Here is a 21,296-nt window from a genome sequence, read left to right as displayed (position 1 = left end):
TTAAAACTGAGTGCTCTCCTTTCCTTAAAAGGAAACATCTGTCCTAAAAAAGAAAATAATTATATTACGACGGTAATGCGACTTTCGTGTTTCTTTGAAATTTAATAGACATCACGGTCACAATTTGTGCCTTCTAAACTGTCAAAAGAAATGTCAATTATACCATCGCACAAAGAGTGTCTCTATTTAATTTCAATTTAAAGCGAAGTTGTACTTTATTTGCATCAGAAGCTTAACCTGTTCGACGTCTATTTTGTTGTTGCCGTTTAGAAACGATAAATTCCCCGGCTCTTGCTGTATTTCCGCAAATGTCGGCGTGGTAATTAGTGGAAACGAAACTTCTGCCGATATATATCGATTGTGTAAAGCATGTGCTCTACGTTTCGGAAGTGAGAGATGTAGCGAAAAGTACCACCCAACCATTCCAACCCACCCATTCCAAGAGAATAACTGTTGCATGTGTAGCACGCCAATTGCATGGGAAGGGAAATTGCCAGAGGCCAGGCAAAGAGCAGGAGATCACTTATTCATAATAAGCATCGTGGATGCTTACAGTTTTCTTATTGTGAACTGTGAGGTAATGATAATAAACAACCAAATTATAGACTAATGAATGTTCTGTGCCGTACAAAAGCCATGTTTTCTGATTTTGGCAAATATCCAAAGTAATAAACGACAGATGAAAGAAACAATACGAATTTCCCATCAACATTTCGCCTACACACATTAAATTTTCCATTCCTACAAGAGATCTCGAAAGTTATTCACATTTCTTAGCTTCCTCAATCAATCATCATGTATAACGAGCTATAAAATAAAGGTTTATTTCCTCAAGTTACCGCTTGGAGCCAGATAGAAGTTTGTCACAGTCGCACATTTAAAAGGCATCCAAGACAAAAATACGGCAGTGCCCAAATATTTTTTTGATGGTTTTCAGAGATGAAATGATGGTTTATAAAGGGGAATTTAGATTAGTGTTGTAGCTTTCTGGTAAGGAGAGATATTTGACCTCAAAGTTATCAAATATTTGGATGAATCAAAAAGTCTGAGAACACAGCCATTTATTTGCCTCTGTTGATTGACAAGCCGTCGCTTGCGTCGCACATTCATTAAGGATGTCACTATATTTATGCAAACTCTCAGTTAAGGAGAGTTCAATTTTTCCAGTTTTCTTGTCTTGTCAAAGCCATGCTGAATATAAATCTTTTCTATCTGGTTAAAATGTGTCACTTGTCTTTTATCTGTAACCACGTACCTTTTCCATTAGGTTTAGTTCTTGGTCAAAGGAGAAGAGCGACAGAGCGGATAATCGTCTCTATAATGTCTACTTACTACTACTAAGCGGAAAAAGCTTTAGGAACTCTAACTCTCACTGGCTGTCTCTTTTTTCACCTGACAAGGCTGTAGAGGTTTCATGGATATCGCTTCCTCTCGTTTACTCTTTCGACAGATGTTGCGAATAACAACTTTAAAATCCGGTTTTAGGAAAGCATACACGAAGGTATTAACTAAGGAGGCAACTGCTATTATGTAGTATGAAATTGTGCGCAAGACACTCGGTACAATATCGAAACGACCGAAGAAAATGTCTGCGGTTGTCATATAAATGATCGGCATCCACGAAAATAAGAATGCCGCTGAGATGATGCAGAAGACTTTAGCCACTTTAGCATCTTGAGAAATGCGTCTTGGTTCGTTGATCTGTTTTATCGCAGATACAAATTTTTTCCTCAACGCCAAACTGTGCCGCACTTGCTTAAAAATCAGAATATAAGCGACGCTTATGACGATGTACGGAATGACGACGCCAAACACCTCCAGGCACGCAATGTACTGCTTGTGGAATATTGATGCACGATCTGTTGCCCAGAACAGAGGAAGTGAGCTGATAATTGTTGGGATTAACTACACAGCAACTAAGTTCTTTTGAATATCTTAGGTATGCTAATTCCGGCATGTTGTTATGCGGATTTGTACAGCTGAACGTTAATTAGAATTTTATATGATGATTCACCATACGTAGCCTTGTGCTCAAGGTAATATTAAAACATACTACACGCATAATTGATATTTTCATGCCAAATTTTTTCAAAGATCAGTTGGTCAAATGGGATGGGACTTAATTCCATCAGTCGAAATTTAATTCGACACAACGGCGTAGTTATTTCGGGTTGCTTTGCAAACAGTAACTTCTGCTTAGGTTTTCACACTTTCACTGGTGTCATAATGTTAAAACGTTGGCGTTCGCATGCATCGAAAAAACCTTGTTGCAAAAAACTGAGGAAACCATTTCCGTGTGTTGATGTCAATTACGATTGTTAGTTCCAATAATTTAACGTTCAAACCTCCATAATGTTCTGTTTTCGGTGCGGATGAAAAAACCAACCGTTCCCAACTTGCAAAATTTTGTACTGCCTCTCTATGTCGTGAATCGAAAGAAACACAATTTTCCTTGACTGGTTGAAAGGACACGATTTTTGTTCGACTTTTACTTTAATTTTCATGTAAAGGCAAAATGCACGCGTGAGTGTATTGTGATTGACAGATTACCTCAAACTACAGACAATACTGTAAGCTTCGGGGAACCGTTCATTTTTTGATTAGGTTACGTGTCTGACAAATCAATTTGGTTTGCACTCTCATTTTAAATCAACCTTCCAAATTTTGTCAAATAAGAGCAAAAAAGAAAAACGTCGAGCCACAGCCAACTATTCGCTTAGGTTACTGGCGAGGGCCCTTAAATGGATTTAAAGACCAACATGAATTGATAGCAGTCGGCTATGGTTTGAGTGACACCAATTTTCTGAATGCATACCGGGAAGGCTTTGTTCCAACATCGTAGCGACAGCATCTACCCATATAGAGACTTTTTTTTCAAGCGTACAAATCAGGTTGTCCTCTCCAGGTTTCATATATCCTTCTGGCTGATGCATGACTATTTAAGGCTCCTATTAAAATACTCCGCCGCATTTGACACCGACATTTAAGCCATAGAAATGCTATCATGGTGCTAAGAAAAGGACCGCTTTTTCCATTTTACAAAAAAAATTATACATGGAACGCTCCGAAGTTACAGACACCATACAACCAATATTGCATAGACTTGTTCTCTCCGGCAGCAGATTCTAACGACGGAGGTGATCAGCGGTTCTCCCTCGGATAAGCCTAAATTTTATTTAACAGAAAAAAACAGTCAGGTCTGGTAATTAATTCAAAGAAAATGATCGATCCAGTGATGTTGAATGTGTAACCCCTGCTTTGTGTTTGTTTGCCTATCTTTAGATTCAGTTTTAAGGGAAGGTATGCATGGAACACGATAAGGATTATTCTTAATTTAGGGTTTTAATGAATACATAGAACTATCTACCTTTCAGGATGTATTTGAAGTCTCAAGAGTTGTACGGGAATTATCCCGGCGCTGGTGTTCAAACACAAAAGGGGACTGTACCTTTCACTTGATTTTGTTTCTTTTTCACTCGTGCAGTCGTTTCGCTTCAACAATCTCTTTCTATTCTGTCTGCCATCTTTTACAATGCCAATTTTATACTTAGATTACAATCATTTGATAACAATGTCTAGACATGGTGTCAATCACGTCTGTTTATTCTCTGACAAGAATTCCAGCTGCTAAAACCGTGGAGAACAATTTCCGTGCTGGCTAATGCGTTCTGGATACAGGTGTTAAGCGCAGCTTTTGATTAAGGTGACAATTGACAACGTAAGTGAAATAATTTGTGTCACAGAAGCAACGACACACGACAAAAACTAATCAGAAGTTGACAAGTCGCGACATTTCTGTCAGATTTTCTACCTTTGACCAATTGGGCTACGGAAAACTTTTCGTGTATTCAACTTAACCTAAATGTGGCTGTGTATGCCACATGCTGGTACTATTCTTGAGCCAGGGAAGTTAAAGGAACCAGCAGAGGAAAAGAGGCCTTCTGTAGGATATCCAAGGATATCAAGTTCAAAGAAACACAACAGAATCAAGGATGGATCTCTACATAAAAGTTTCCCTTGGTGTGTTATCCGTTCTCATCGTTGCCGCGAACCTCTTCGTTATTAGTTTAGTTTGCTTGAACAGAGTCCCACGAACATACACAAACTGGCTGGCTGTTTCACTTGCTGTGTCCGACGTACTTACAGGAGGCATTTTGTTTCCCGTGCTGATCATGCGGCCAACACACGCCGTTGTAGACTATTTGTCCAGTATGATCTTGCTCTGGGGTGTTGCTAACATATGCGCACTCACTCACGATCGATACGTTGCCATTATTAAGCCTCTGCACTACACTTACCGCATACCTGAGATATTCAAAAAGACCATTATCACTGTATGGTTATTTCCAACCATATACAGCTTATTGCCGTTATTTTGGAGGGATGATCGTTCAAAAATAATACACCTGGTGTACCTTGTTTGCTTAGAATTAACTGGGGTGATCATTCCGTACTTCTTCATTACAATCGCCTACTTACGGATTTTTAAGGATGTAAAGCAAAGCTTAGCATTGAGGAAAAATTTGGATTACGCGAGAAAGCAAGTCAACGAACGCAGAAACATCTCCTCAGATGTTCAAGTGGCCAAACTGTTTCTTATCATTTCGGTGGTCTTCTTACTCTCGTGGATGCCGATCATTTATTTGACAACCGCCGTTTATGTTTTTGGTCGGTTCGACATCGTTCCAAATGTTCTGCCGACTATTTCAATGTATACAATAGCTATTGCTTCACTGGTAAATCCCTTTGTGTATGCCCTCCTCAAACCGGATTTCAGGGTCGTAACACGAAATATGTTTGGAAAGAGCAATCGAGTGCTAGCGATGTCAGTGACACCTCTAAACGGTGTTATCAGGTGAAAACAGAAGGAGACACGAAAAGTCACGAAGAGTCCCCTCAACAACCTTCACCAAAAATCGAGGGCAGGTCGGTTGAGTGAAGCATATAGACACTTCGAGCCAAAGAAAGATAGATTTAAACGCCAGTGATTATCTTCATACCTTTCTTCGACTGTAAAAAAAAATATTAAAAAGCGCGATGCATAAAAACATGGAGACTGCTTTCAATGTTTCAAATAACATTATCCATGATGTACTATATAGGCAAACTTTGCATAGGATGATAGAATGATTACGTATCTCAAAAAAAGTGCGATAACTCATCACGTATAAAAAAGAAGAAAAACCATTAGAGCACGGCAAGAGTTTGGAGATAACCATGTGCATGTCAGCCAAAAAACCTAATTGTCAATTCATTGCTAGTAGTGATCACGGCTAAACTCAACTGTATCAGGAAAGGTTTTTATTCAGTTTATGTCATGATTTCTTTCCTTTTGAACCTTAAAAGAAATTGCCGACATCGTAAAGAATGACGAAACAGCCGGTGACATATGGCCTTTGGGAAACATTGTGCAAATAAGAGTCTCAATAAAATTCAAAGCGCTTTCTATCACATAAATTCAAATTTAAGCACAATCGAAAACAGTTCGAAGTAAACTTGCAATTGAACAATATACTGACCCACATTGATAACTGCGTTGATAATCCGTCGACTATAATATTTCGAAGAAACATTAAAGTCACACTTCGTTTGTAAAATGGTTGATTTCCTTTATGTGACAGATGTTTTCACTTTTGTCAAAGAAAAAACAGCAATTCTGAGAAAAGGAATATCGTGGAGAAATATCAAGTTTTTCACGGAAGATGTTCGTCAGGTTTGTGTTATCCGACCAAATCATTCTTGTGATGAAGCTGATTTTTAATTCATAAATATTCTATTGCACTTTGGCAATACATCATTTGTGATTGGCATACTTACTTAATACTTCACCACATTTGACACCGTCATTTGAATTTGATAATGCTTTCTTTGCTGTTGGGAAAAGACCGCCTATTTACTTTCTAAAAAAAACACAAACACTTATGAAACACAGAGAGGAATCCTGGGTCAACTACCTTTCCATCTAAAGTTACAGGTTTCATAAAACCAATACGGCATGTGACATGAACTCGCTGGCAGCAGATTCAAACAAAAAACCCTAACCTTACCAAACTTTTGACAACCTTTAAGAAGCTTGCAAAAAAAACTGTCGATCTGGAAATGAATCTGTAGGTAATATCGATTAAGTGAGATTGATCACCGTTTTTATGCGATAGCACCAAGGTTTTGTAAAGTTTGCTGTTTTAAGCTCATTCATGCTGAAAGCGATGAATGATGTATCGTGGTAGAGCAGATGTTGACGGAAGTTGTATTCCGTGGAAGGAAGTTGTATTGTGGACAGTGAACGGAAGTAGTCTCGCATGCTACTCCTTCCCAATTAGTGAAAGTCAAAATTAATTTCGATGAAGCTCCGAAACTCACGTGGAAAGGAATAAAATGATTATATGGTTTGATAAAAATAATAACCTCAAATCACATGTCCGAACTTCTTAAAATGCAACTTGAATCGAGAAGCCGAAATGTTCACATCTAGGGGACCCGTAGCGGATTCATTTTAACACATGCTGTGACTACGCGAAAGAGCATCAAACGTCGCCATATTGGTAAGCCGCGCATTTGCGTTCGTCTTCAATTAGTATAAAGTAATTATTGCAATATCATTGTACTTTTCCTCGTGAGCTCTTCAACATACATTCCACATAGCAATCATAGCGGCCAAGATAGTCTCACTAGAATTTTTTTTGGAGCTCCCACATTTCGGTCCGGACTTGAGGCTCGCTCGAACAAAAACAGCAATACCAATCCGGTCAGTACAAAATGCAGACTGCAGACCGGGTACAAAATACAGACTGCAGACTGGGTAAAAAATGCAAACTGAGAATTTATACTGTTTTTTCGTCAGATACGTGGATAACATGTCATTTTATAACTTACCGAGAGTCACGCAATCGCTTTTCCGCGATCATCTTTCACGATTATTTGCACTATCGTGGAGTATTCCTTGCCCGTTTCTTGATCAACATCGTTCTTAATATAATTTCAAGCCCTCATATAGTCTTCTCACTTTGCGCGCGAGTTAGTTGCTGAGATGTCGGTACAGAATTTACTAACTTAATAAAAGTAGATGTAGATGGAGATGTAAAGGAGATGTCACTATTGAATATTCGATACGCGCAATATTCGAGAAACAATTCAGTGACAGCTTTACACGTGGTACGAACGTTTCATCGTTTTAACCGATGTGTGTTCATTTTGTTGACAAAAATGCAGACCGAGACCAAAACTGTTCCTTCGACTTGATATATTTTAAAACTTTCAGGGGTGTACACACACTGATTTTTCCATATGTGCCCCATACTGTTATTGGCCTAGTACATCAGGAACCAGCGAATTTTTATAAGGGAAAAGCGAGAAGGTTGCTTTCGTGACTAGCCATTTGTTTACTTTTCTAGTGGTTTTATCCCTCGTGTGTTTGGTGACTACACAAACACACGCACCAACAAAAAGGACACTGTCTGCTTAATGACCTCGGCCCATCCTACCTCCAGCCCACACAACCTTTTTTCCAATTCTCATCACGACGAATGCACAAGTTTTTTTGATCACACAACTGCCCAAAATAAGAGAGAGTTTATTCCAAAAGTCTTGAAAGTTCACATAAACCGAATTCAACTGTACCTATATTCAACAAGTCCAAGAAATCGATACAAACTTAAGCCATAACATGAATGAGCTAGCTCCAAGAGCCCTTTGATTGTTTCAATAACAAAGAGATAGATATGCATGGAACAGAGAGATGATTACAGAAGCAATTATTTTTTAATTCAGGTGTCTAAGAATCAAACATTTGTCACGAAAAAAATTCTTAGTAAAGCCATGGAAAACAATTTCCCTGTCTTGCTTTCCTTTCTTACCAATGCAGTCTGTTTACAGGTGTTTAGCGTAGCTTTTGATTGAAGGGACAGGAACGATAACGATGTTAACCGTTTCCTAGGCAATTGACGAAGAAATTTGATTCATTTTTGTCACAGAAATAACGTCACATTACAAAAATTATACAAATGTTCGCGTGCAGTGCCAATTCCGTCAGATTCTTCTTCCTTGACCAACTGGGCTGCGGAATTCTACTGAACCTAAAGTTAACTCTGTGAGCCATTTACCGGCCCCGATGTAATTCAAGGAGATTTGAGGAACCAACAAGAGTAAAAGGAGCCTTTTCTTGAACTCAACAGAATCAAAGATGGATCTCTGCGTGACAGTTTCCCTTACCGTGATATCCGTTCTCATCGTTGCCGCGAACCTCTTCGTTATTAGTTTCGTTTGCTTGAACAGAGTCCCACGAACATACACAAACTGGCTGACTGCTTCACTTGCTGTGTCCGACATACTTACAGGAGGCATTTTATTTCCCGTGCTGATCATGCGGCCAACACACGCCGTTGTAGACTATTTGTCCAGTATGATCTTGCTCTGGGGTGTTGCTAACATATGCGCACTCACTTACGATCGATACGTTGCTATTATTAAGCCTCTGCACTACACTTACCGCATACCTGAGATATTCAAAAAGACCATTATCACTGTATGGTTATTTCCAACCATATACAGCTTATTGCCGTTATTTTGGAGAGCGGATCGTTCAAAAACAATTCACTTGTTGTACCTTGTTTGCTTGGAATTCGTTGGCGTGATCACTCCGTACATCTTTATGACAATCGCCTATATTAGGATTTTTAAGGCAGTGAGGCAAGGCTTAGCATCGAGGAATAAATTAGATTGCACAATGAAACAGATCAACAAACGCAGACACATCTCCTCTGATGCACAAGTAGCGAAACTTTTCTTCATCATCTCTGTGTCCTTCCTAACCTCGTGGATGCCGATCATTTATATGACAACTGCCGTCGATGTTTTTGGTCGGTTCGACATCGTTCCCAATGTCCTGCCGATAATTTCATTATATACAATAGCCATTACCTCATTGGTAAATCCCATCGTGTATAGCTTCCTCAAACCGGATTTCAGGGTTGTAACACAAAACATCTGTCGAAATAGCAATCGAGAGGGAGCGATGTCCAAGACACCTAAACAGGCTTGCCAGGTGAAAACAGATAGACACACAAACCGCCGTGAAGAGCCCCTCAACAACCTTCAATTGATAGCGAGCGCGAGTCGTATGAGTGTGGTACATGGATACCTTGACCAAGACGTGAACGATTCACAGTCTACTTAGTTTCTTATGACCAAATATCTTCAACGTTTTAAAAGTTAAGAAGCGCGATGGATAAAGGTAAGGAAGCAGCTCGCAAAGTTTCTAATAACATTTGGTATGGTACATTCAACGGAAACACGAACGCCTTGCCAAAGACGATTATAAACATGCAAAATACCATCTACCACTAATTTCATAAAAACGAGAAACGACTCATCACAGATAAAAAACAATTGAGCACGGCAGGGTTTGAGATGACCAGGTGCATATCCGTCAAAACGAAAGAATTATCGGTCCATTGATAGCAATGAACTCATGGCTGAACTCACCTACATCATAACGTTTTTATTCAGTTTGTGCTATGTTGTCAAAATCTTTTAATGCATAACGTTTTCATATCTTAGAAGAACTTTCCGATATTATAAGGAACGAAAAAGCAGCTGGTGACGAATGGTGTTTGGAAAACGTTGTGAAAAAAAAGACAAGTCTAAATAAAATTCGAAGCGCTTCCTATCTCATAAATAAAACAACATGTTGAAGATAATTATCGGTTGATGCACGATGGCGAAAAATACTTCAATAAGGTAAAAGAAAAATGTCCCAAGGAGCATAACTGATGACAATCACAGTGTGTCTGATTTATTTATGACAAAATATGATGAAATATGAAGACACAACATGATGAATTGCACGGGGATTCTTGAATTAGTCAGTGACGAAAATCAGCAAAAATTATCGAGAGTAATAGAAGGGTTGAAACTCATAAAACAAAATCAATCAACCCTGATACTCACCAAACACCGATGGGCTTGTAAGCACATATCTGGTATCCTTTGGTATGAAAACTACGATTTAAAATAGACGGATCGAGAAATTAGCGCAGCACGTAACCTTTAAAACCAAAAAGTAAAGTAGAGAGTTCCAAAAAGAAAAAAAGATTCATGTGATCAGATAACCTTTATCAACACTTTCTCTACTTACTTTGTAATTGTGTTGCTCACTAGAAATAAAAGAGTGCGGGAATAAAATCTGTTTGAGGAAAAAAAACACCCACTCAAAAGAGAAGAAAAATAGCTGTGTATATTGCGCTGTCTCTCTAGATTAAAATAAACTAAATAAGGTAAAACAACAAAAACAGCAATAAAGTAAGTTATTTAAAAATTCTTCGCCGAAAGCGAAGTGGATATTGTTGAATAATCCCCCAGACAAAGCAGAAGAAATTATTCAGGAATGTTCATTGAGCCTTAAGTGAATAGTTGTTTGAGTATAGTTGCTCAGGTGCTTTCGAATTCTGTTGTAAACTCTGTAAATAAAGAAAGCATTGCGTATATTTTGTTACAATTGTGGTGATTACTAGTATCGTGATGGGCAAGGAGTTTGAGCACTGGTTTAGTTATTTCAATCAGCAAAAATTTCACATCTTTCTTCAGAAAAGCGTTCCACCAAACGCGGTGACATCTTTTGTGCTCTTCGCAATTGAATTTTCTACTGATGCGTTATCACTGCCTCGGAAACATTGACAAAACGCGAGGTAGCCAATTTGATCTTAAGCGCCCCAGCCATAATCATCTCGCGCGAGGTGATTTTTAACCACAATTTCCCGATGTGGATGAGAGTACAGACAACGTTTCTCGCGTTAACGTGTCATAACCATAATCACGCACTGAAAGAATCGTTTTATTTGACGTCGATATCAGTTGTGGTAAAAAACAAATCGACAGTGTTTTGTTGCGGACTCTCTCAGCTATGCCACTGTAATAGCAAATATCGTGGTTGATAAAAGTACCGACGACGTTGAACCACTGTTGAAATGCTAAATCACGACATATGACGCAATCCTCGACCAATCAGAGTGCGCACATCTCTATAATCACGTGAGGAATTATATTAAAAATTAGAGTCAAAGAACTGAATTACATCAAGTACATCTCGAATGATTAAACCTAAAGTTTGCAAGCTTGCATTTACAATTCATTTTCAGGACCTCATTGGTCTTCAGTCAGCATCAACATTTCGAGGTTTCCCTGAAGATGAAGCGCCTCTGCACGGCACCAAAATTAAATTCAACTATACTACTGTATTAAGCAAAGCAAGTATAACAATTTGCGCGTACTCCAAAGAGTGAATCAACATGCAAACAGAGCCACTAAAGGCGATTCAGATCTCTTACATAGAAAATTTTTTTTAAGGACAGACCTTAATTCCTTCAGCAGACGTCTGCGCATGCCCCGTTGCAACCATCTCGTGGCTGATAATGACGTCATGTTCTGTGTTAGTGTTGTAGAGTTCAATTGCAAATCTGTGGCATCCAGCCACCAGAGACGCACTCTTAGATTTCACCTGAAGCGGAAACAGTGATAAGGCTGACGATGAGTTTCAAAAATCAAGATTGATGTCTGTTCATTGTCTCGCTACTTGAGGGACTTGGGTAAACTACCCAAAAATTTGTCCAGGTATTTGTCATTCTGAAGAAAAATAGCCCCTCTAAGAACAAGCAGGGGACTGAAACAGGCTATGTGCGAAAATCGATTAAAATAGATTCGGATAATCAATCAAGGCTAGAACTAAACTAACAAGTTGAAATTAGAGGTGCAAAACTAGTCTCTTAATAAAAAGTAAAAATTTACTTTACACGTTAGATGGAGTGATTGCATTTATTTCCACAAAAAGTCTCAAATCCATTCAGTGGTTAATGCTTTCCAAGTAAGCCGGCCCGACGACCAAATTTCACTTCAGTGCTTGAGCAATTGCACTTTAAAAATCACTACTATACCAATTGAGCTGCGCTTTGCACTTTACCAATCTGATGCAACAACGACTGAGAACAACATTCAGGACACGTGCTCAGAACACATCAGTACCTTTGCGAATAGTAACTGATCAGTCACCATTTCCCAGAAAGCGTCGCTGCTCTCATCGCTCCATTCTTTCTCTGTAAAAAGAACCACAATTAGTTAAAACAAAAAACATTGAAAGGCTATCCAGGCTATCCTTGACCCTACAAAGTTTTTGTACATCTCAGGTCGCTCATTGATAGATCTCTTTGACTTTCTTAAAAACGATGACCGTTGCATCTCTATTAAGTACGACAACGGAGCGTTTTTACGTGATTAGATCCGACAGAGCCTCGCATCGCACCAAAACAATCACAAGAAGACCATGTTGGTGCGCCGAGCCAACATTGCAGAGTGAATACTCTTTTTAGACGTTACCACTTTCTATTCCTGTAGCGTATTTCCATAGCTTGCTTGCCACGTGCTTGCCAAGTTTAAAGCTCCTTAGATGAGTACACCTAAATAACTTACCAAGAGGTTCGACGTGGACAAGCGAGCACTCAACAGCCTGGAGGGGCAGCTGAAGGATGTCATTCCAAGCTGGAACAATCCTGTCCGCTGTTACCCACTCTCTGTCACCAAAGTCCACATAAAATACATCATGCTCTTTATCTGGCCTGCTGCCCAGGACACGCGCCCGGTACCAACTAGAGGAGAGGAAAAATTAACAGTAATGTATGGATACCTGTGTTACTAAATTTGTGGTTATACTGTTTCTACAAAGGGAACGGTTAATAACACCGCAGTTCGCAGTTGCACTCCCTTTAAGCTAGATATCTTCCTAAAGCAAAATGCTTAGCGGGCAATTTTGTAGTCACGAGATAAAGGACTGGAAAAGATTTCACTTAGAGGCATTGGTGGCCAAGAGAAAAGGTACACTAAAATCGCCTGGGGAATGGAGTGGAAGGAAAGAAAGTTTGAAGTACTTGTCCGTCCAAAGTAAAAAATAATTTTTACGAAAAAGGCGACAAAAATTTAATTTTTCATGGGAAAAAATAATCCTGTCCATAAGATAAAGTAAGATCACAGTATTTATCACCAAGAAATTCAAGTAAATTCGAATCAAAATCAATCGTCAGAACAATGATATACTGAACCTGCTCGAAAATAAAATACCAACGATGAGATTTTAATAACAGATACTTTTTTGGTAAAAGACGCACTGTTTAGAGCGTGGTAAAGTAACTTACAGGTCATCTTCGGAAAACTTTGCAACACAGAGCGAGCCAATTGGGATCTCGTTCTCCTCCGATTCAACTTTGTTGACTCCAGAGTTAATCTTCTGCTTCAGGTCCTCTAAGCTACAAAAATTAACATCAGATAATGCGTTAAGTATTAGGCTTGATGCTACGGAGTAGTTTAACGTCGACTCGTCCGCACGCTGTGTCGTCTCACGAAGTATTTAGTCAGTTTAAGCAAACTATCTCTTGGAATTATTTTCAATTGGCTGAAAGCGACAAAACAGAGTTCAAATTTTGCTGTTTGCACTTATAGAAGGTAAAATACCCGAGAAACGGACTGATATAGAAGAACAAAAGCCTGTATTTGAAAGAAACTTGTGCTGCAGCGGTGGATGAGTGAAAATTTAGTGTGAAGCATGAAAATCAGAGGGGGATTTCAATTCTTAACTTTTTAGCGAATTTTTTTCGATCCCACAAATGGGCAAAAAAGAACTAACCACAACAATAACAGCAAAATGACAAAAAAAAAATTGTCAAATCCTACAAGTTAAAATGCGGGAAAAATTTTGCCTCATGTATTCGCCGAAAAAAAAAACCTGGAAAGTAGAGAGAGATGTGGGTTTACAAATTACCAACCTTTCTTCTGAAGACTTCAGCTGGACAAAAAAAAGTCCTGGATTTTCCACAGCAGACACATACACAGAGTGGAATCCTTCCTCAGGTAGCACACTTGTTTCCAGAGCAGGCAACTGTTCACTGAAATAAGACACCCATGTACACAGATCTCAAGCGGTATAAACGATTGTAGAATATGGCAAGATGTGATAACATGTGGATAAGCCTTCACTAGAGGGTTGTCGCTCTCCTCTCAAAAGCCTGCGTGTTCACAAACTGACTCGCAACTACTCAGCACTATTTCATTCAATCTTTTCATCACTGAGGCACTGTTCAGACACAATATCAACTCAAATCATTGGAAAAAGAAAAAACAACAAGAACAGCAAAAAAAAAAAGCTCTCACATTTTTATTAACAGAGCCATCAACTTCGTCCAAAGCGAGAGTTAACATGGGAAATTTTATCGGATAAACAACTGGAAAAAAAAACCCAAAACTGAGTGTGGAAAGAGGCTAAGGCGGTCTTGCGTTTTCATGTTTTTACCCCTGAGTAACAGGGAAGGATTAATCCTTACCTGACATCCGAAACACGAGTTTGTCCTCCTTCCAGAGGCTGTAAAACAATGACCCCTTCACAAAGGTTTCTCAGCAAGTGCACGTGCTTTAAAAAGAGTTATGGAAATAAAAAACTTCATTTTAGGCCCCAATCACACTGATAAATTGCAACAGATAAAATGTGGTTCGTTCATGTCTCGTCGGGAAAAGTTGAAAGCGCAACAATCACAACAATATATCGCGAGAGTGCATTTGAGCGTGCGAAAAAGAAGGGCCTAACTGAAATGTCTCAAAATACAAAGAGTAGTCAAGTTCACGTTTTCAGAAAGCTCTGTTTTCGGTTTGCAGTACTGTGTAAGTTAGGTCTAAGCGTTGAAGAAAAATTAAAGTTTTCAAACTGAGCCAGTATGACCAGCCGACAATTAATCTGAATTAGAGCGGACAGTTAATTCAACTGTCAAGGAGAGAAGGTTGCGTTTTCTCATCTGTCCAACGTAGGCTACTCTGGATGGAATATTGTACCAAACTAATAAAATTCCCCACTATTGTTCAGACAAGCGTTAAAGCGGAGAAACCTCTTACCTGTTTGTTTTCAGCTGCACGTTTTTCCCTCAACAGTTCCATCCTAACATTCAACGCATTGGTCGTAACATTGATGTTGGGAAGATATTTCCTCTCGACCAAAGGATCCAGCCACATCGTGTTGCCTAAGCTGCAAGACCAAAGTGAGAACAATAAGTCACTGGGCGAGCGATTCACCTTTTCATTGATACAGGCACACTTTGCGTATTTTTGCGCACTGCGACTTTGCTGCCAGGCTCCATTCACGTAATAAAATCGCCCAATCTGATCAGTTGGCCGCAACTGGTTGACACAAGCTGGTTGTATTCAGTTAAAGGTAACGGAAGTAAATGTGAACATCAAAATTTTTTCCTTTGGGGGTGGGGGGGGGGGGGGGGAGAACTTCCATAAACTTCACGTTATTTTCGATTCTTGTCCGCCTGTAATTTCAATGAATGCGTCTTCCCAGTCGAAAAAGAACTTCACCTCAAAACAACTCTTCCTTCCATTTCCTTGCCTTCAATGAGGCGTGTGATATATGCTGCCGTCTGTTTTAAATAAAAGCAAAGAGCAATCAATCTTTTAAACAGACATATCAAAAATCAGTTGAGTTGTTTATTTTTGACATTCAGAAACTCTTACTAGAGTATGTTGGGTTGAATCAAAAGAACGCGATCACCGAGTAGTTTATCACAAGGTATCCCAAATAACTCTTTGTCAACAAATTGAGCGATTTCAAAGTCAAATAATTCAGTGATAATTTCCGAATTCTTAACCTTTACCTCGTCAGTCCAGTCAGTGTCTTTATCCAAAGGTTGTAATCTGCACACGAACACCTCAACTGCCTAAAAAACATAATACAGAACAGAGTTGAAGTAACACTAATGCTCGTTGGTATTCATCGTGGTGAAATAATTGAAAAAATCTTAATATTTGCTGGATTATGTGGTCTGATCCGGTCTTGATCGCGACTTTCTAAATGCGCACTGCCGACGAAATTTCGAATCGAAAGGAACGATGGAAAATAAGTTCTTGAAGAATTGGCGACTACGATACAGTAAACACAACAACAAATTAGCGACAGCGCATCGCTGAAGGACCGCATCACCAGAACAGTGAAGGTCGAAAAGCACCAATCACGGCGCAATATAAAGGTTCAAAAGGTGACGCGTAACCGGTCAAACCTACACTTACTTAGCCATTAAATGTGTCTAGCTAAACTGAGCAATGTTATCTATGAAGGTGAACAAACTCTTCAAAGGGACTTAAGTTGTATGAGTTAAGCGGAAAAAAAAATGACGAAAAGCTTGTTAATGTAGATCACTAGCCTTACAGCTTGTGATTTAAAGACCATTCTCGTACTCTGCCAACAACATAAGCGTTTTTTTCTCATTATAAAACCCAGGAAAAAAGGTTTTATAATTTCTTGATGAAACATACCTGGAAGGGACAGGAGTGAAATTGGGGAGGTAACTGCAGAAGTCTGTCCACATGAACGCATTCAAAATTTCCCCTGTCAACATATTGAACCTACGAATAAAGATATAAACACCTAGTGAACATGTGAACTGAGTGGTGGCCTAGCTAACCGCAGAGTCTCTGTGGCTCAGTGGTACCCGATGTAGGCCGCCTGCTAGCGGAATCAGAAGGACTGAGGTTTGATTCCTAATTGAGACTCAGAATTGTTCTTTGTCCCGCGCTCGTGAACAAGCGAGATACATCTTTCTTTATCTAGAGGGAAACGTTTGGTTCCATGCTGTAACGCGCAAAAGAAGGAATGCGAAGTCTTTTTTCATGCTCATCACGTTGCTCTTCATGCTCGTAACGTTCTTCCCTTCGCTATCCATGCACCAAGTAACTAACAGTAAAATAAACCAAGACATTCTTACCCGCACTTCCACTGGCTTTTTACTGTGATCTTCCTTAGTTACATAGCACACTTTCACTCTGGAGACACAATAGTATAGCTTCAAAGGATTAGATTCGAGCATCTGATGCAAGTAAAAGGGGTAAGTTTCTAAAGAGCTGTGGTGCTGTGTCGGTGGGAGTATAACAGGGTAATTTATTATTATCAACTCGGCTGATAACGTAAAGTGGCCACCGTTAAGAGAAAAAGAAAGAAATGAAACTCTTTACGGTGGTCAGCTTACACTATCAACTCAGTTGATAGTACTTAGTTATTCTGCGGATGTAAGTTCATGTCAAGGCTGAAGTGTTTCAATCTACAATGATTGCCATATCTCTAGTGGTTTACCTATTGTAGGAACTGCTGTTAATTAGCTTCACAGCACACAGGTCACCAACAGAAACCAACTCTTGCTTAACCCGATGATTTGAATCAGCGTACCATCGACTGACTGCCATTGTTAATTCCAGGAACTCTGTGCAGTCTACAGTTCGACTGTTCAGCGGGTTTGCATCGGAGGGTTTGTGCTCAAGGATTCGCACCCAGTAACAAGTTGCATCCATTACACTCGTAATCAGTATCTGGAGTAAGTCATCAAATGTTCTTTTTAAAGGTAGATGCGAAAAAAATTGTAACAATCTAGGGCTAGAGGGAAAAACTCAGGGTTTCCCCATAAGAATTTAGAATCCTGCTAGTTCCGGTTTTGTTTTAGGATGCTACATTAACTGAGCGACAAGAAATCGCTAACGAGCTTGGCCATACACAGACTCAGTATGTAGGAAGTGAGTGATTAGTTGTATTCGCTAAACAAAGCAAGTAATCTCGACTAGCAAGAACGACTCACTTTTCCCGCAAGGGGGACCAATTGGAACAAAAGTGAAACTCATTTTGCCTGCAAAAGGGCAAGATACATAATAAATAGAATTACACGAACTTCCTTCTGAAGCTTACCTTAACTATGCCAGACGTAGGAATTCCTTTTGCTGGATTATCCAACTCTGCCAACACTGAGTGTCTCTGCAAACAGTTTCTCGTTCCCCTTTGGTATCTAAATATAAGGAAAAATTATTCCTCCATGGGAGGCCTGAGTTTATAACTCGGGGTTGTTTGAATTCAGTCCACAAGTCGTCGTCGAGGTTCTAAAGCCCATGCGTGAGCCCGAGTATTTCAGGCTTAACAAACACAACACAATGAGCAGACAGTTTTTTACTGACTGCGGGCCAGTTATTTACACGAGGCCTAACCTAAACCACAGTTTTACGTAATTAGTGGGCCTTGGGGATTCTCTATAAGAGGGTTAATTTAACCAAACGAATGTCTTACTTCCACAATTAATTTTCGCTCCTCTTAACACTGCTCATAAAAATAAATGTTTAGATGGAAGTTTCAGCTAAATTAGAATAGCTTAAGAGGCTGTCTTGTTAAACAACAGTTACACTTTGTTTAAATAACTCGCCCTATGGGTTTACTCCACGATAAGGCATTATAAATTACCTGCAAGTTCCAAAAGCTTTCAGAGAATAACACAACTCCTTAACCTTTTCTTTTTCCTGCAGAGAGAGTAAATTAAAACATCTAGGAGGATTTCACTACTTTGTTCTGTAAATTTTAAGAGCAGCCTCCCAGTTTCGTCTGTTAAAATTAAAATAACTATACTCCAATTTTATTTCAAAGACTTGCCTGTTTTGCAAGGTCGGCCATTGCATCAAGTAGTTGTGGAACTTCCTGACCTGATCTCTGTACAAGCTGACGTATGGAAGGAGCGTGATACATATTTCGGCCATCAGTCACAAAAATAACAGAGACACAGCCATGCTCCTTCAGAAAATCAAATTCACAAAGTAAGAAAATGAAGATATGATTGTCCTTGTGGGCTAGTGGCATGTTATTGGTTGGTTGATCCCTGTAAAATTCACTGTTCATGCCTAAAGTAGTAATTCATATACGTACGTTTTTTTCTGTTGTAATAAACTTTGAAAAAAAGAGGTTAATACCGAATCAGCCGAACCAAACAAGTTTGGTCAATAAAGTATTAATAAATTAGCTGAAAGATTAGATAAACAAAAATTACTTTTGTGGGAACAGAGTGGGAATTACTCACGTGACAGCAAGATCTCATACGCTCCGGAATCATAAACTTTGTAGAAAGGATGTTAAAAAGTTAGGACTACCTCAATTAATTTTAGAAAAGAAGTGAAGAGTTTCTTACTTCAGATGATGTGAAAGTCCCAGCTAGAGTGGAGAGTCTTTTGCTAAATCGTGTCTTTGAACCAGGAAAGTTGAAGTGTATTACACATGAGGCATTTGTGATGTTCATCTGACCAATAACGTCTTCCGCTATAACTGAATTTATTATTAAAATTATATATTAAACTGTGATTGCATTGGTCATCTTTTCGCCAAAATGAAAATTAAATCTAGAAAATCTAGATTAAACTATATAACTATATGCATAGATGCATCAATAATCTGATCCTACAAAATGCTTTATTCAAGAACACATCTAGTAACTCCGATAGAAAAAACTTCAGGAAAAAAAGGGATACAGATGATACACAATTTCAGAACTGCAAAGTCTTTAAAGCAGGCCTCCTTGGTCATTTCTTTCATTTTCTTTTCTCTTTTTTTTTTTTAGCTTTTGCCAAATTGTCAAACTCACTTTAACACAAGGGGAACTTATGGGAAACATAAGATTCTGTGGAACGGCCTTTCCACTGAGAGTTTTGAAGACATTATGGCATACCTAGAACTGGCATAGTATCAGTGGTGTGAGGAGTGTTCCACTGTCTCTGAATATTGTCAAGTTCATGAGGTGGTAGAAAATTGTGTGCCACAAGAGCAAAATAACAGTTTGCATTCAGGATTTGTCCAACGTTCTCTGCTTCCGCTGCCGTGGAAGTGAAAACACAAATGTCTTTTGTGCTAATAAACGATTCCAGGTAACCTAACATGGGAAAGAAAACGTTAAAGAAAGATTTAAATCCTTACACAAAAATGGAAATGAAATGAAATGAAAAAAATAGAAAACTTATTAGATATTTCCAGGGTTCTAAATACATGTAGAAACAAATAAAAGGTTTGATCAATCCCACTTTCCACAAGACAGCTGCTTGTAAACTATATGTTTTGACTTCACTTGCTGTTTATATCTTCGTTATTTGTTATCTAATTCCGGTTAGGCAAGCCTATATGTGCCTAAAATCCTATCCAGAACACTATGAATTTTAAATACCCTTACCAAGAAGTTCCACATCCCTCTGGCTCTCGGAGCAAAATGTTACAATTTGTTGCACACCCCTGTAGATAGCTGCTTCAATCATGTCAGGAATCAACACCACAGGATTCCCAAGATATGCCTTCACCAGTGATGCTATACCCACACTCCAAGACGAAGCCATGACAACTGCCTGGCGTGGTGCTGAACGACAGGGTTGGGATCTCAAAAGCTTGGCGTAGTGTCTCATGATGCATTTGATCTCAGATGTGAAGTCCTCCACCATTATGTCCGCGTCATGAAATACCAAGTGACAGAGTCGACAAAGGGATATATAACATTTCCTGAGCATTCGAAGGAAGCAAGGTGGTGTAGCAATCAGAATCTCACAGCCATTCACTAGTGGTATAATCTGATTCTCCTCTGCACCAACAGCAAATATCAGCTGCACACGAATGTTCCTGTTTTTAGCTAGAATGAGCCTGCATTGCCTGAAGATATCAACAACAGCTCCCCATGTTGAAGCAAGGATAAGAAACTGCGGCTGGAAAGAAAAATACAAAGCGAAATTCACAACAATATAAAAATCACATATCAGATAAGATTATATATGACTAAAGGGGGTCAGTTTCTGTGATGCTGTGTCAGTGGGAGAGTATAACAGGGATATTTGGTGTTATCAACTGAGTTGATAACGTGAGTTGGCCACCATGAAGAGTTTCAAAGTTGACGTTTCGAGGTCAGAGCGAATGGAGGAATTGTGGGTAGTGTGTGTTTATATGCAGAAAATGGAGCTAAGCTATTGATAAGAACATGGTGACGAGAAACAAGAATAAATTAATTGAATGAAAAGCGGGATTTAAAGGTTAGCTAGGGGCACAATACAACATGATAGCTGCATTCACATGTAGCAAGAACGTGAAATTTCAAAGACAAACGGAGCCCTTTTACTATCAACGGCAAACTACACAGTAGATACCGTCTTCTGTTTTTACCAGACAAGATGCTTGATCCGTACAGTTGGCAAGAAAAGGTCTATTCATTGAAATTTACCAGGAATTTTGAACTTGAAAATGATTTTTCGTGAGCTTGACTTCTACACACTGTAACTCCAAGGATTCCTTTAGCTCTTTAGCGGTGAGGTAGAATATCCAAGAATAATGAACTTTGTTCTTGCATGTCTAACCTCCCAAAAAAAGATGTACAAAACTAAAGCTTTGTATCTCTGACTCAAAGCGGCGGCTGCACAATAAAGTTTCATTACATTTTCCCTGTCAC

General features: G+C 39.1%; 4 protein-coding genes across 7 annotated transcripts in view; 2 read left to right on the top strand and 2 right to left on the bottom strand.

Moving 5' to 3' along the window:
* LOC113678036 (uncharacterized) overlaps positions 1-21,296 on the bottom strand; it is a 40,447-nt gene that overhangs the window by 11,357 nt on the left and 7,794 nt on the right. For all 4 annotated transcript variants that reach the window (XM_089200498.1, XM_089200500.1, XM_089200497.1 and 1 more), the window contains 20 exons: positions 20,043-20,562; positions 19,548-19,748; positions 19,014-19,147; positions 18,485-18,622; positions 18,299-18,354; positions 17,756-17,852; positions 17,153-17,385; positions 16,788-16,845; positions 16,339-16,428; positions 15,681-15,743; positions 15,385-15,446; positions 14,920-15,049; positions 14,358-14,443; positions 13,803-13,922; positions 13,176-13,286; positions 12,457-12,632; positions 12,013-12,083; positions 11,348-11,491; positions 10,133-10,180; positions 9,946-9,996 (listed from right to left, as the gene is read on the bottom strand). In XM_089200498.1, coding sequence (XP_089056624.1) covers positions 9,946-9,996; positions 10,133-10,180; positions 11,348-11,491; positions 12,013-12,083; positions 12,457-12,632; positions 13,176-13,286; positions 13,803-13,922; positions 14,358-14,443; positions 14,920-15,049; positions 15,385-15,446; positions 15,681-15,743; positions 16,339-16,428; positions 16,788-16,845; positions 17,153-17,385; positions 17,756-17,852; positions 18,299-18,354; positions 18,485-18,622; positions 19,014-19,147; positions 19,548-19,748; positions 20,043-20,562 — 2,589 coding nt within the window. The remainder of the gene's footprint in view (positions 1-9,945; positions 9,997-10,132; positions 10,181-11,347; positions 11,492-12,012; positions 12,084-12,456; positions 12,633-13,175; positions 13,287-13,802; positions 13,923-14,357; positions 14,444-14,919; positions 15,050-15,384; positions 15,447-15,680; positions 15,744-16,338; positions 16,429-16,787; positions 16,846-17,152; positions 17,386-17,755; positions 17,853-18,298; positions 18,355-18,484; positions 18,623-19,013; positions 19,148-19,547; positions 19,749-20,042; positions 20,563-21,296) is intronic.
* Positions 1,159-2,225, bottom strand: LOC149048363 (uncharacterized). The gene is given in 3 exon segments (XM_089202305.1): positions 1,159-1,919; positions 1,922-1,944; positions 2,209-2,225. Coding segments are annotated over 3 exon segments (597 nt in total). The 3' UTR covers positions 1,159-1,362.
* LOC149048362 (histamine H2 receptor-like) lies at positions 3,993-4,984 on the top strand. Its single transcript, XM_089200525.1, has one exon. The coding sequence runs from the start codon at positions 3,993-3,995 to the stop codon at positions 4,857-4,859; it is 867 nt and encodes a 288-aa protein (XP_089056651.1). The 3' UTR covers positions 4,860-4,984.
* On the top strand, positions 8,180-9,172 carry LOC149048361 (histamine H2 receptor-like). Its single transcript, XM_089200511.1, has one exon. The coding sequence runs from the start codon at positions 8,180-8,182 to the stop codon at positions 9,170-9,172; it is 993 nt and encodes a 330-aa protein (XP_089056637.1).

Source organism: Pocillopora damicornis, chromosome 3, assembly GCF_964200805.1.
Source record: "Pocillopora damicornis chromosome 3, jaPocDami1.2, whole genome shotgun sequence".
Classification (NCBI taxonomy): Eukaryota; Metazoa; Cnidaria; class Anthozoa; order Scleractinia; family Pocilloporidae; genus Pocillopora; species Pocillopora damicornis.
This window is presented reverse-complemented; position numbering and strand designations above follow the sequence as displayed.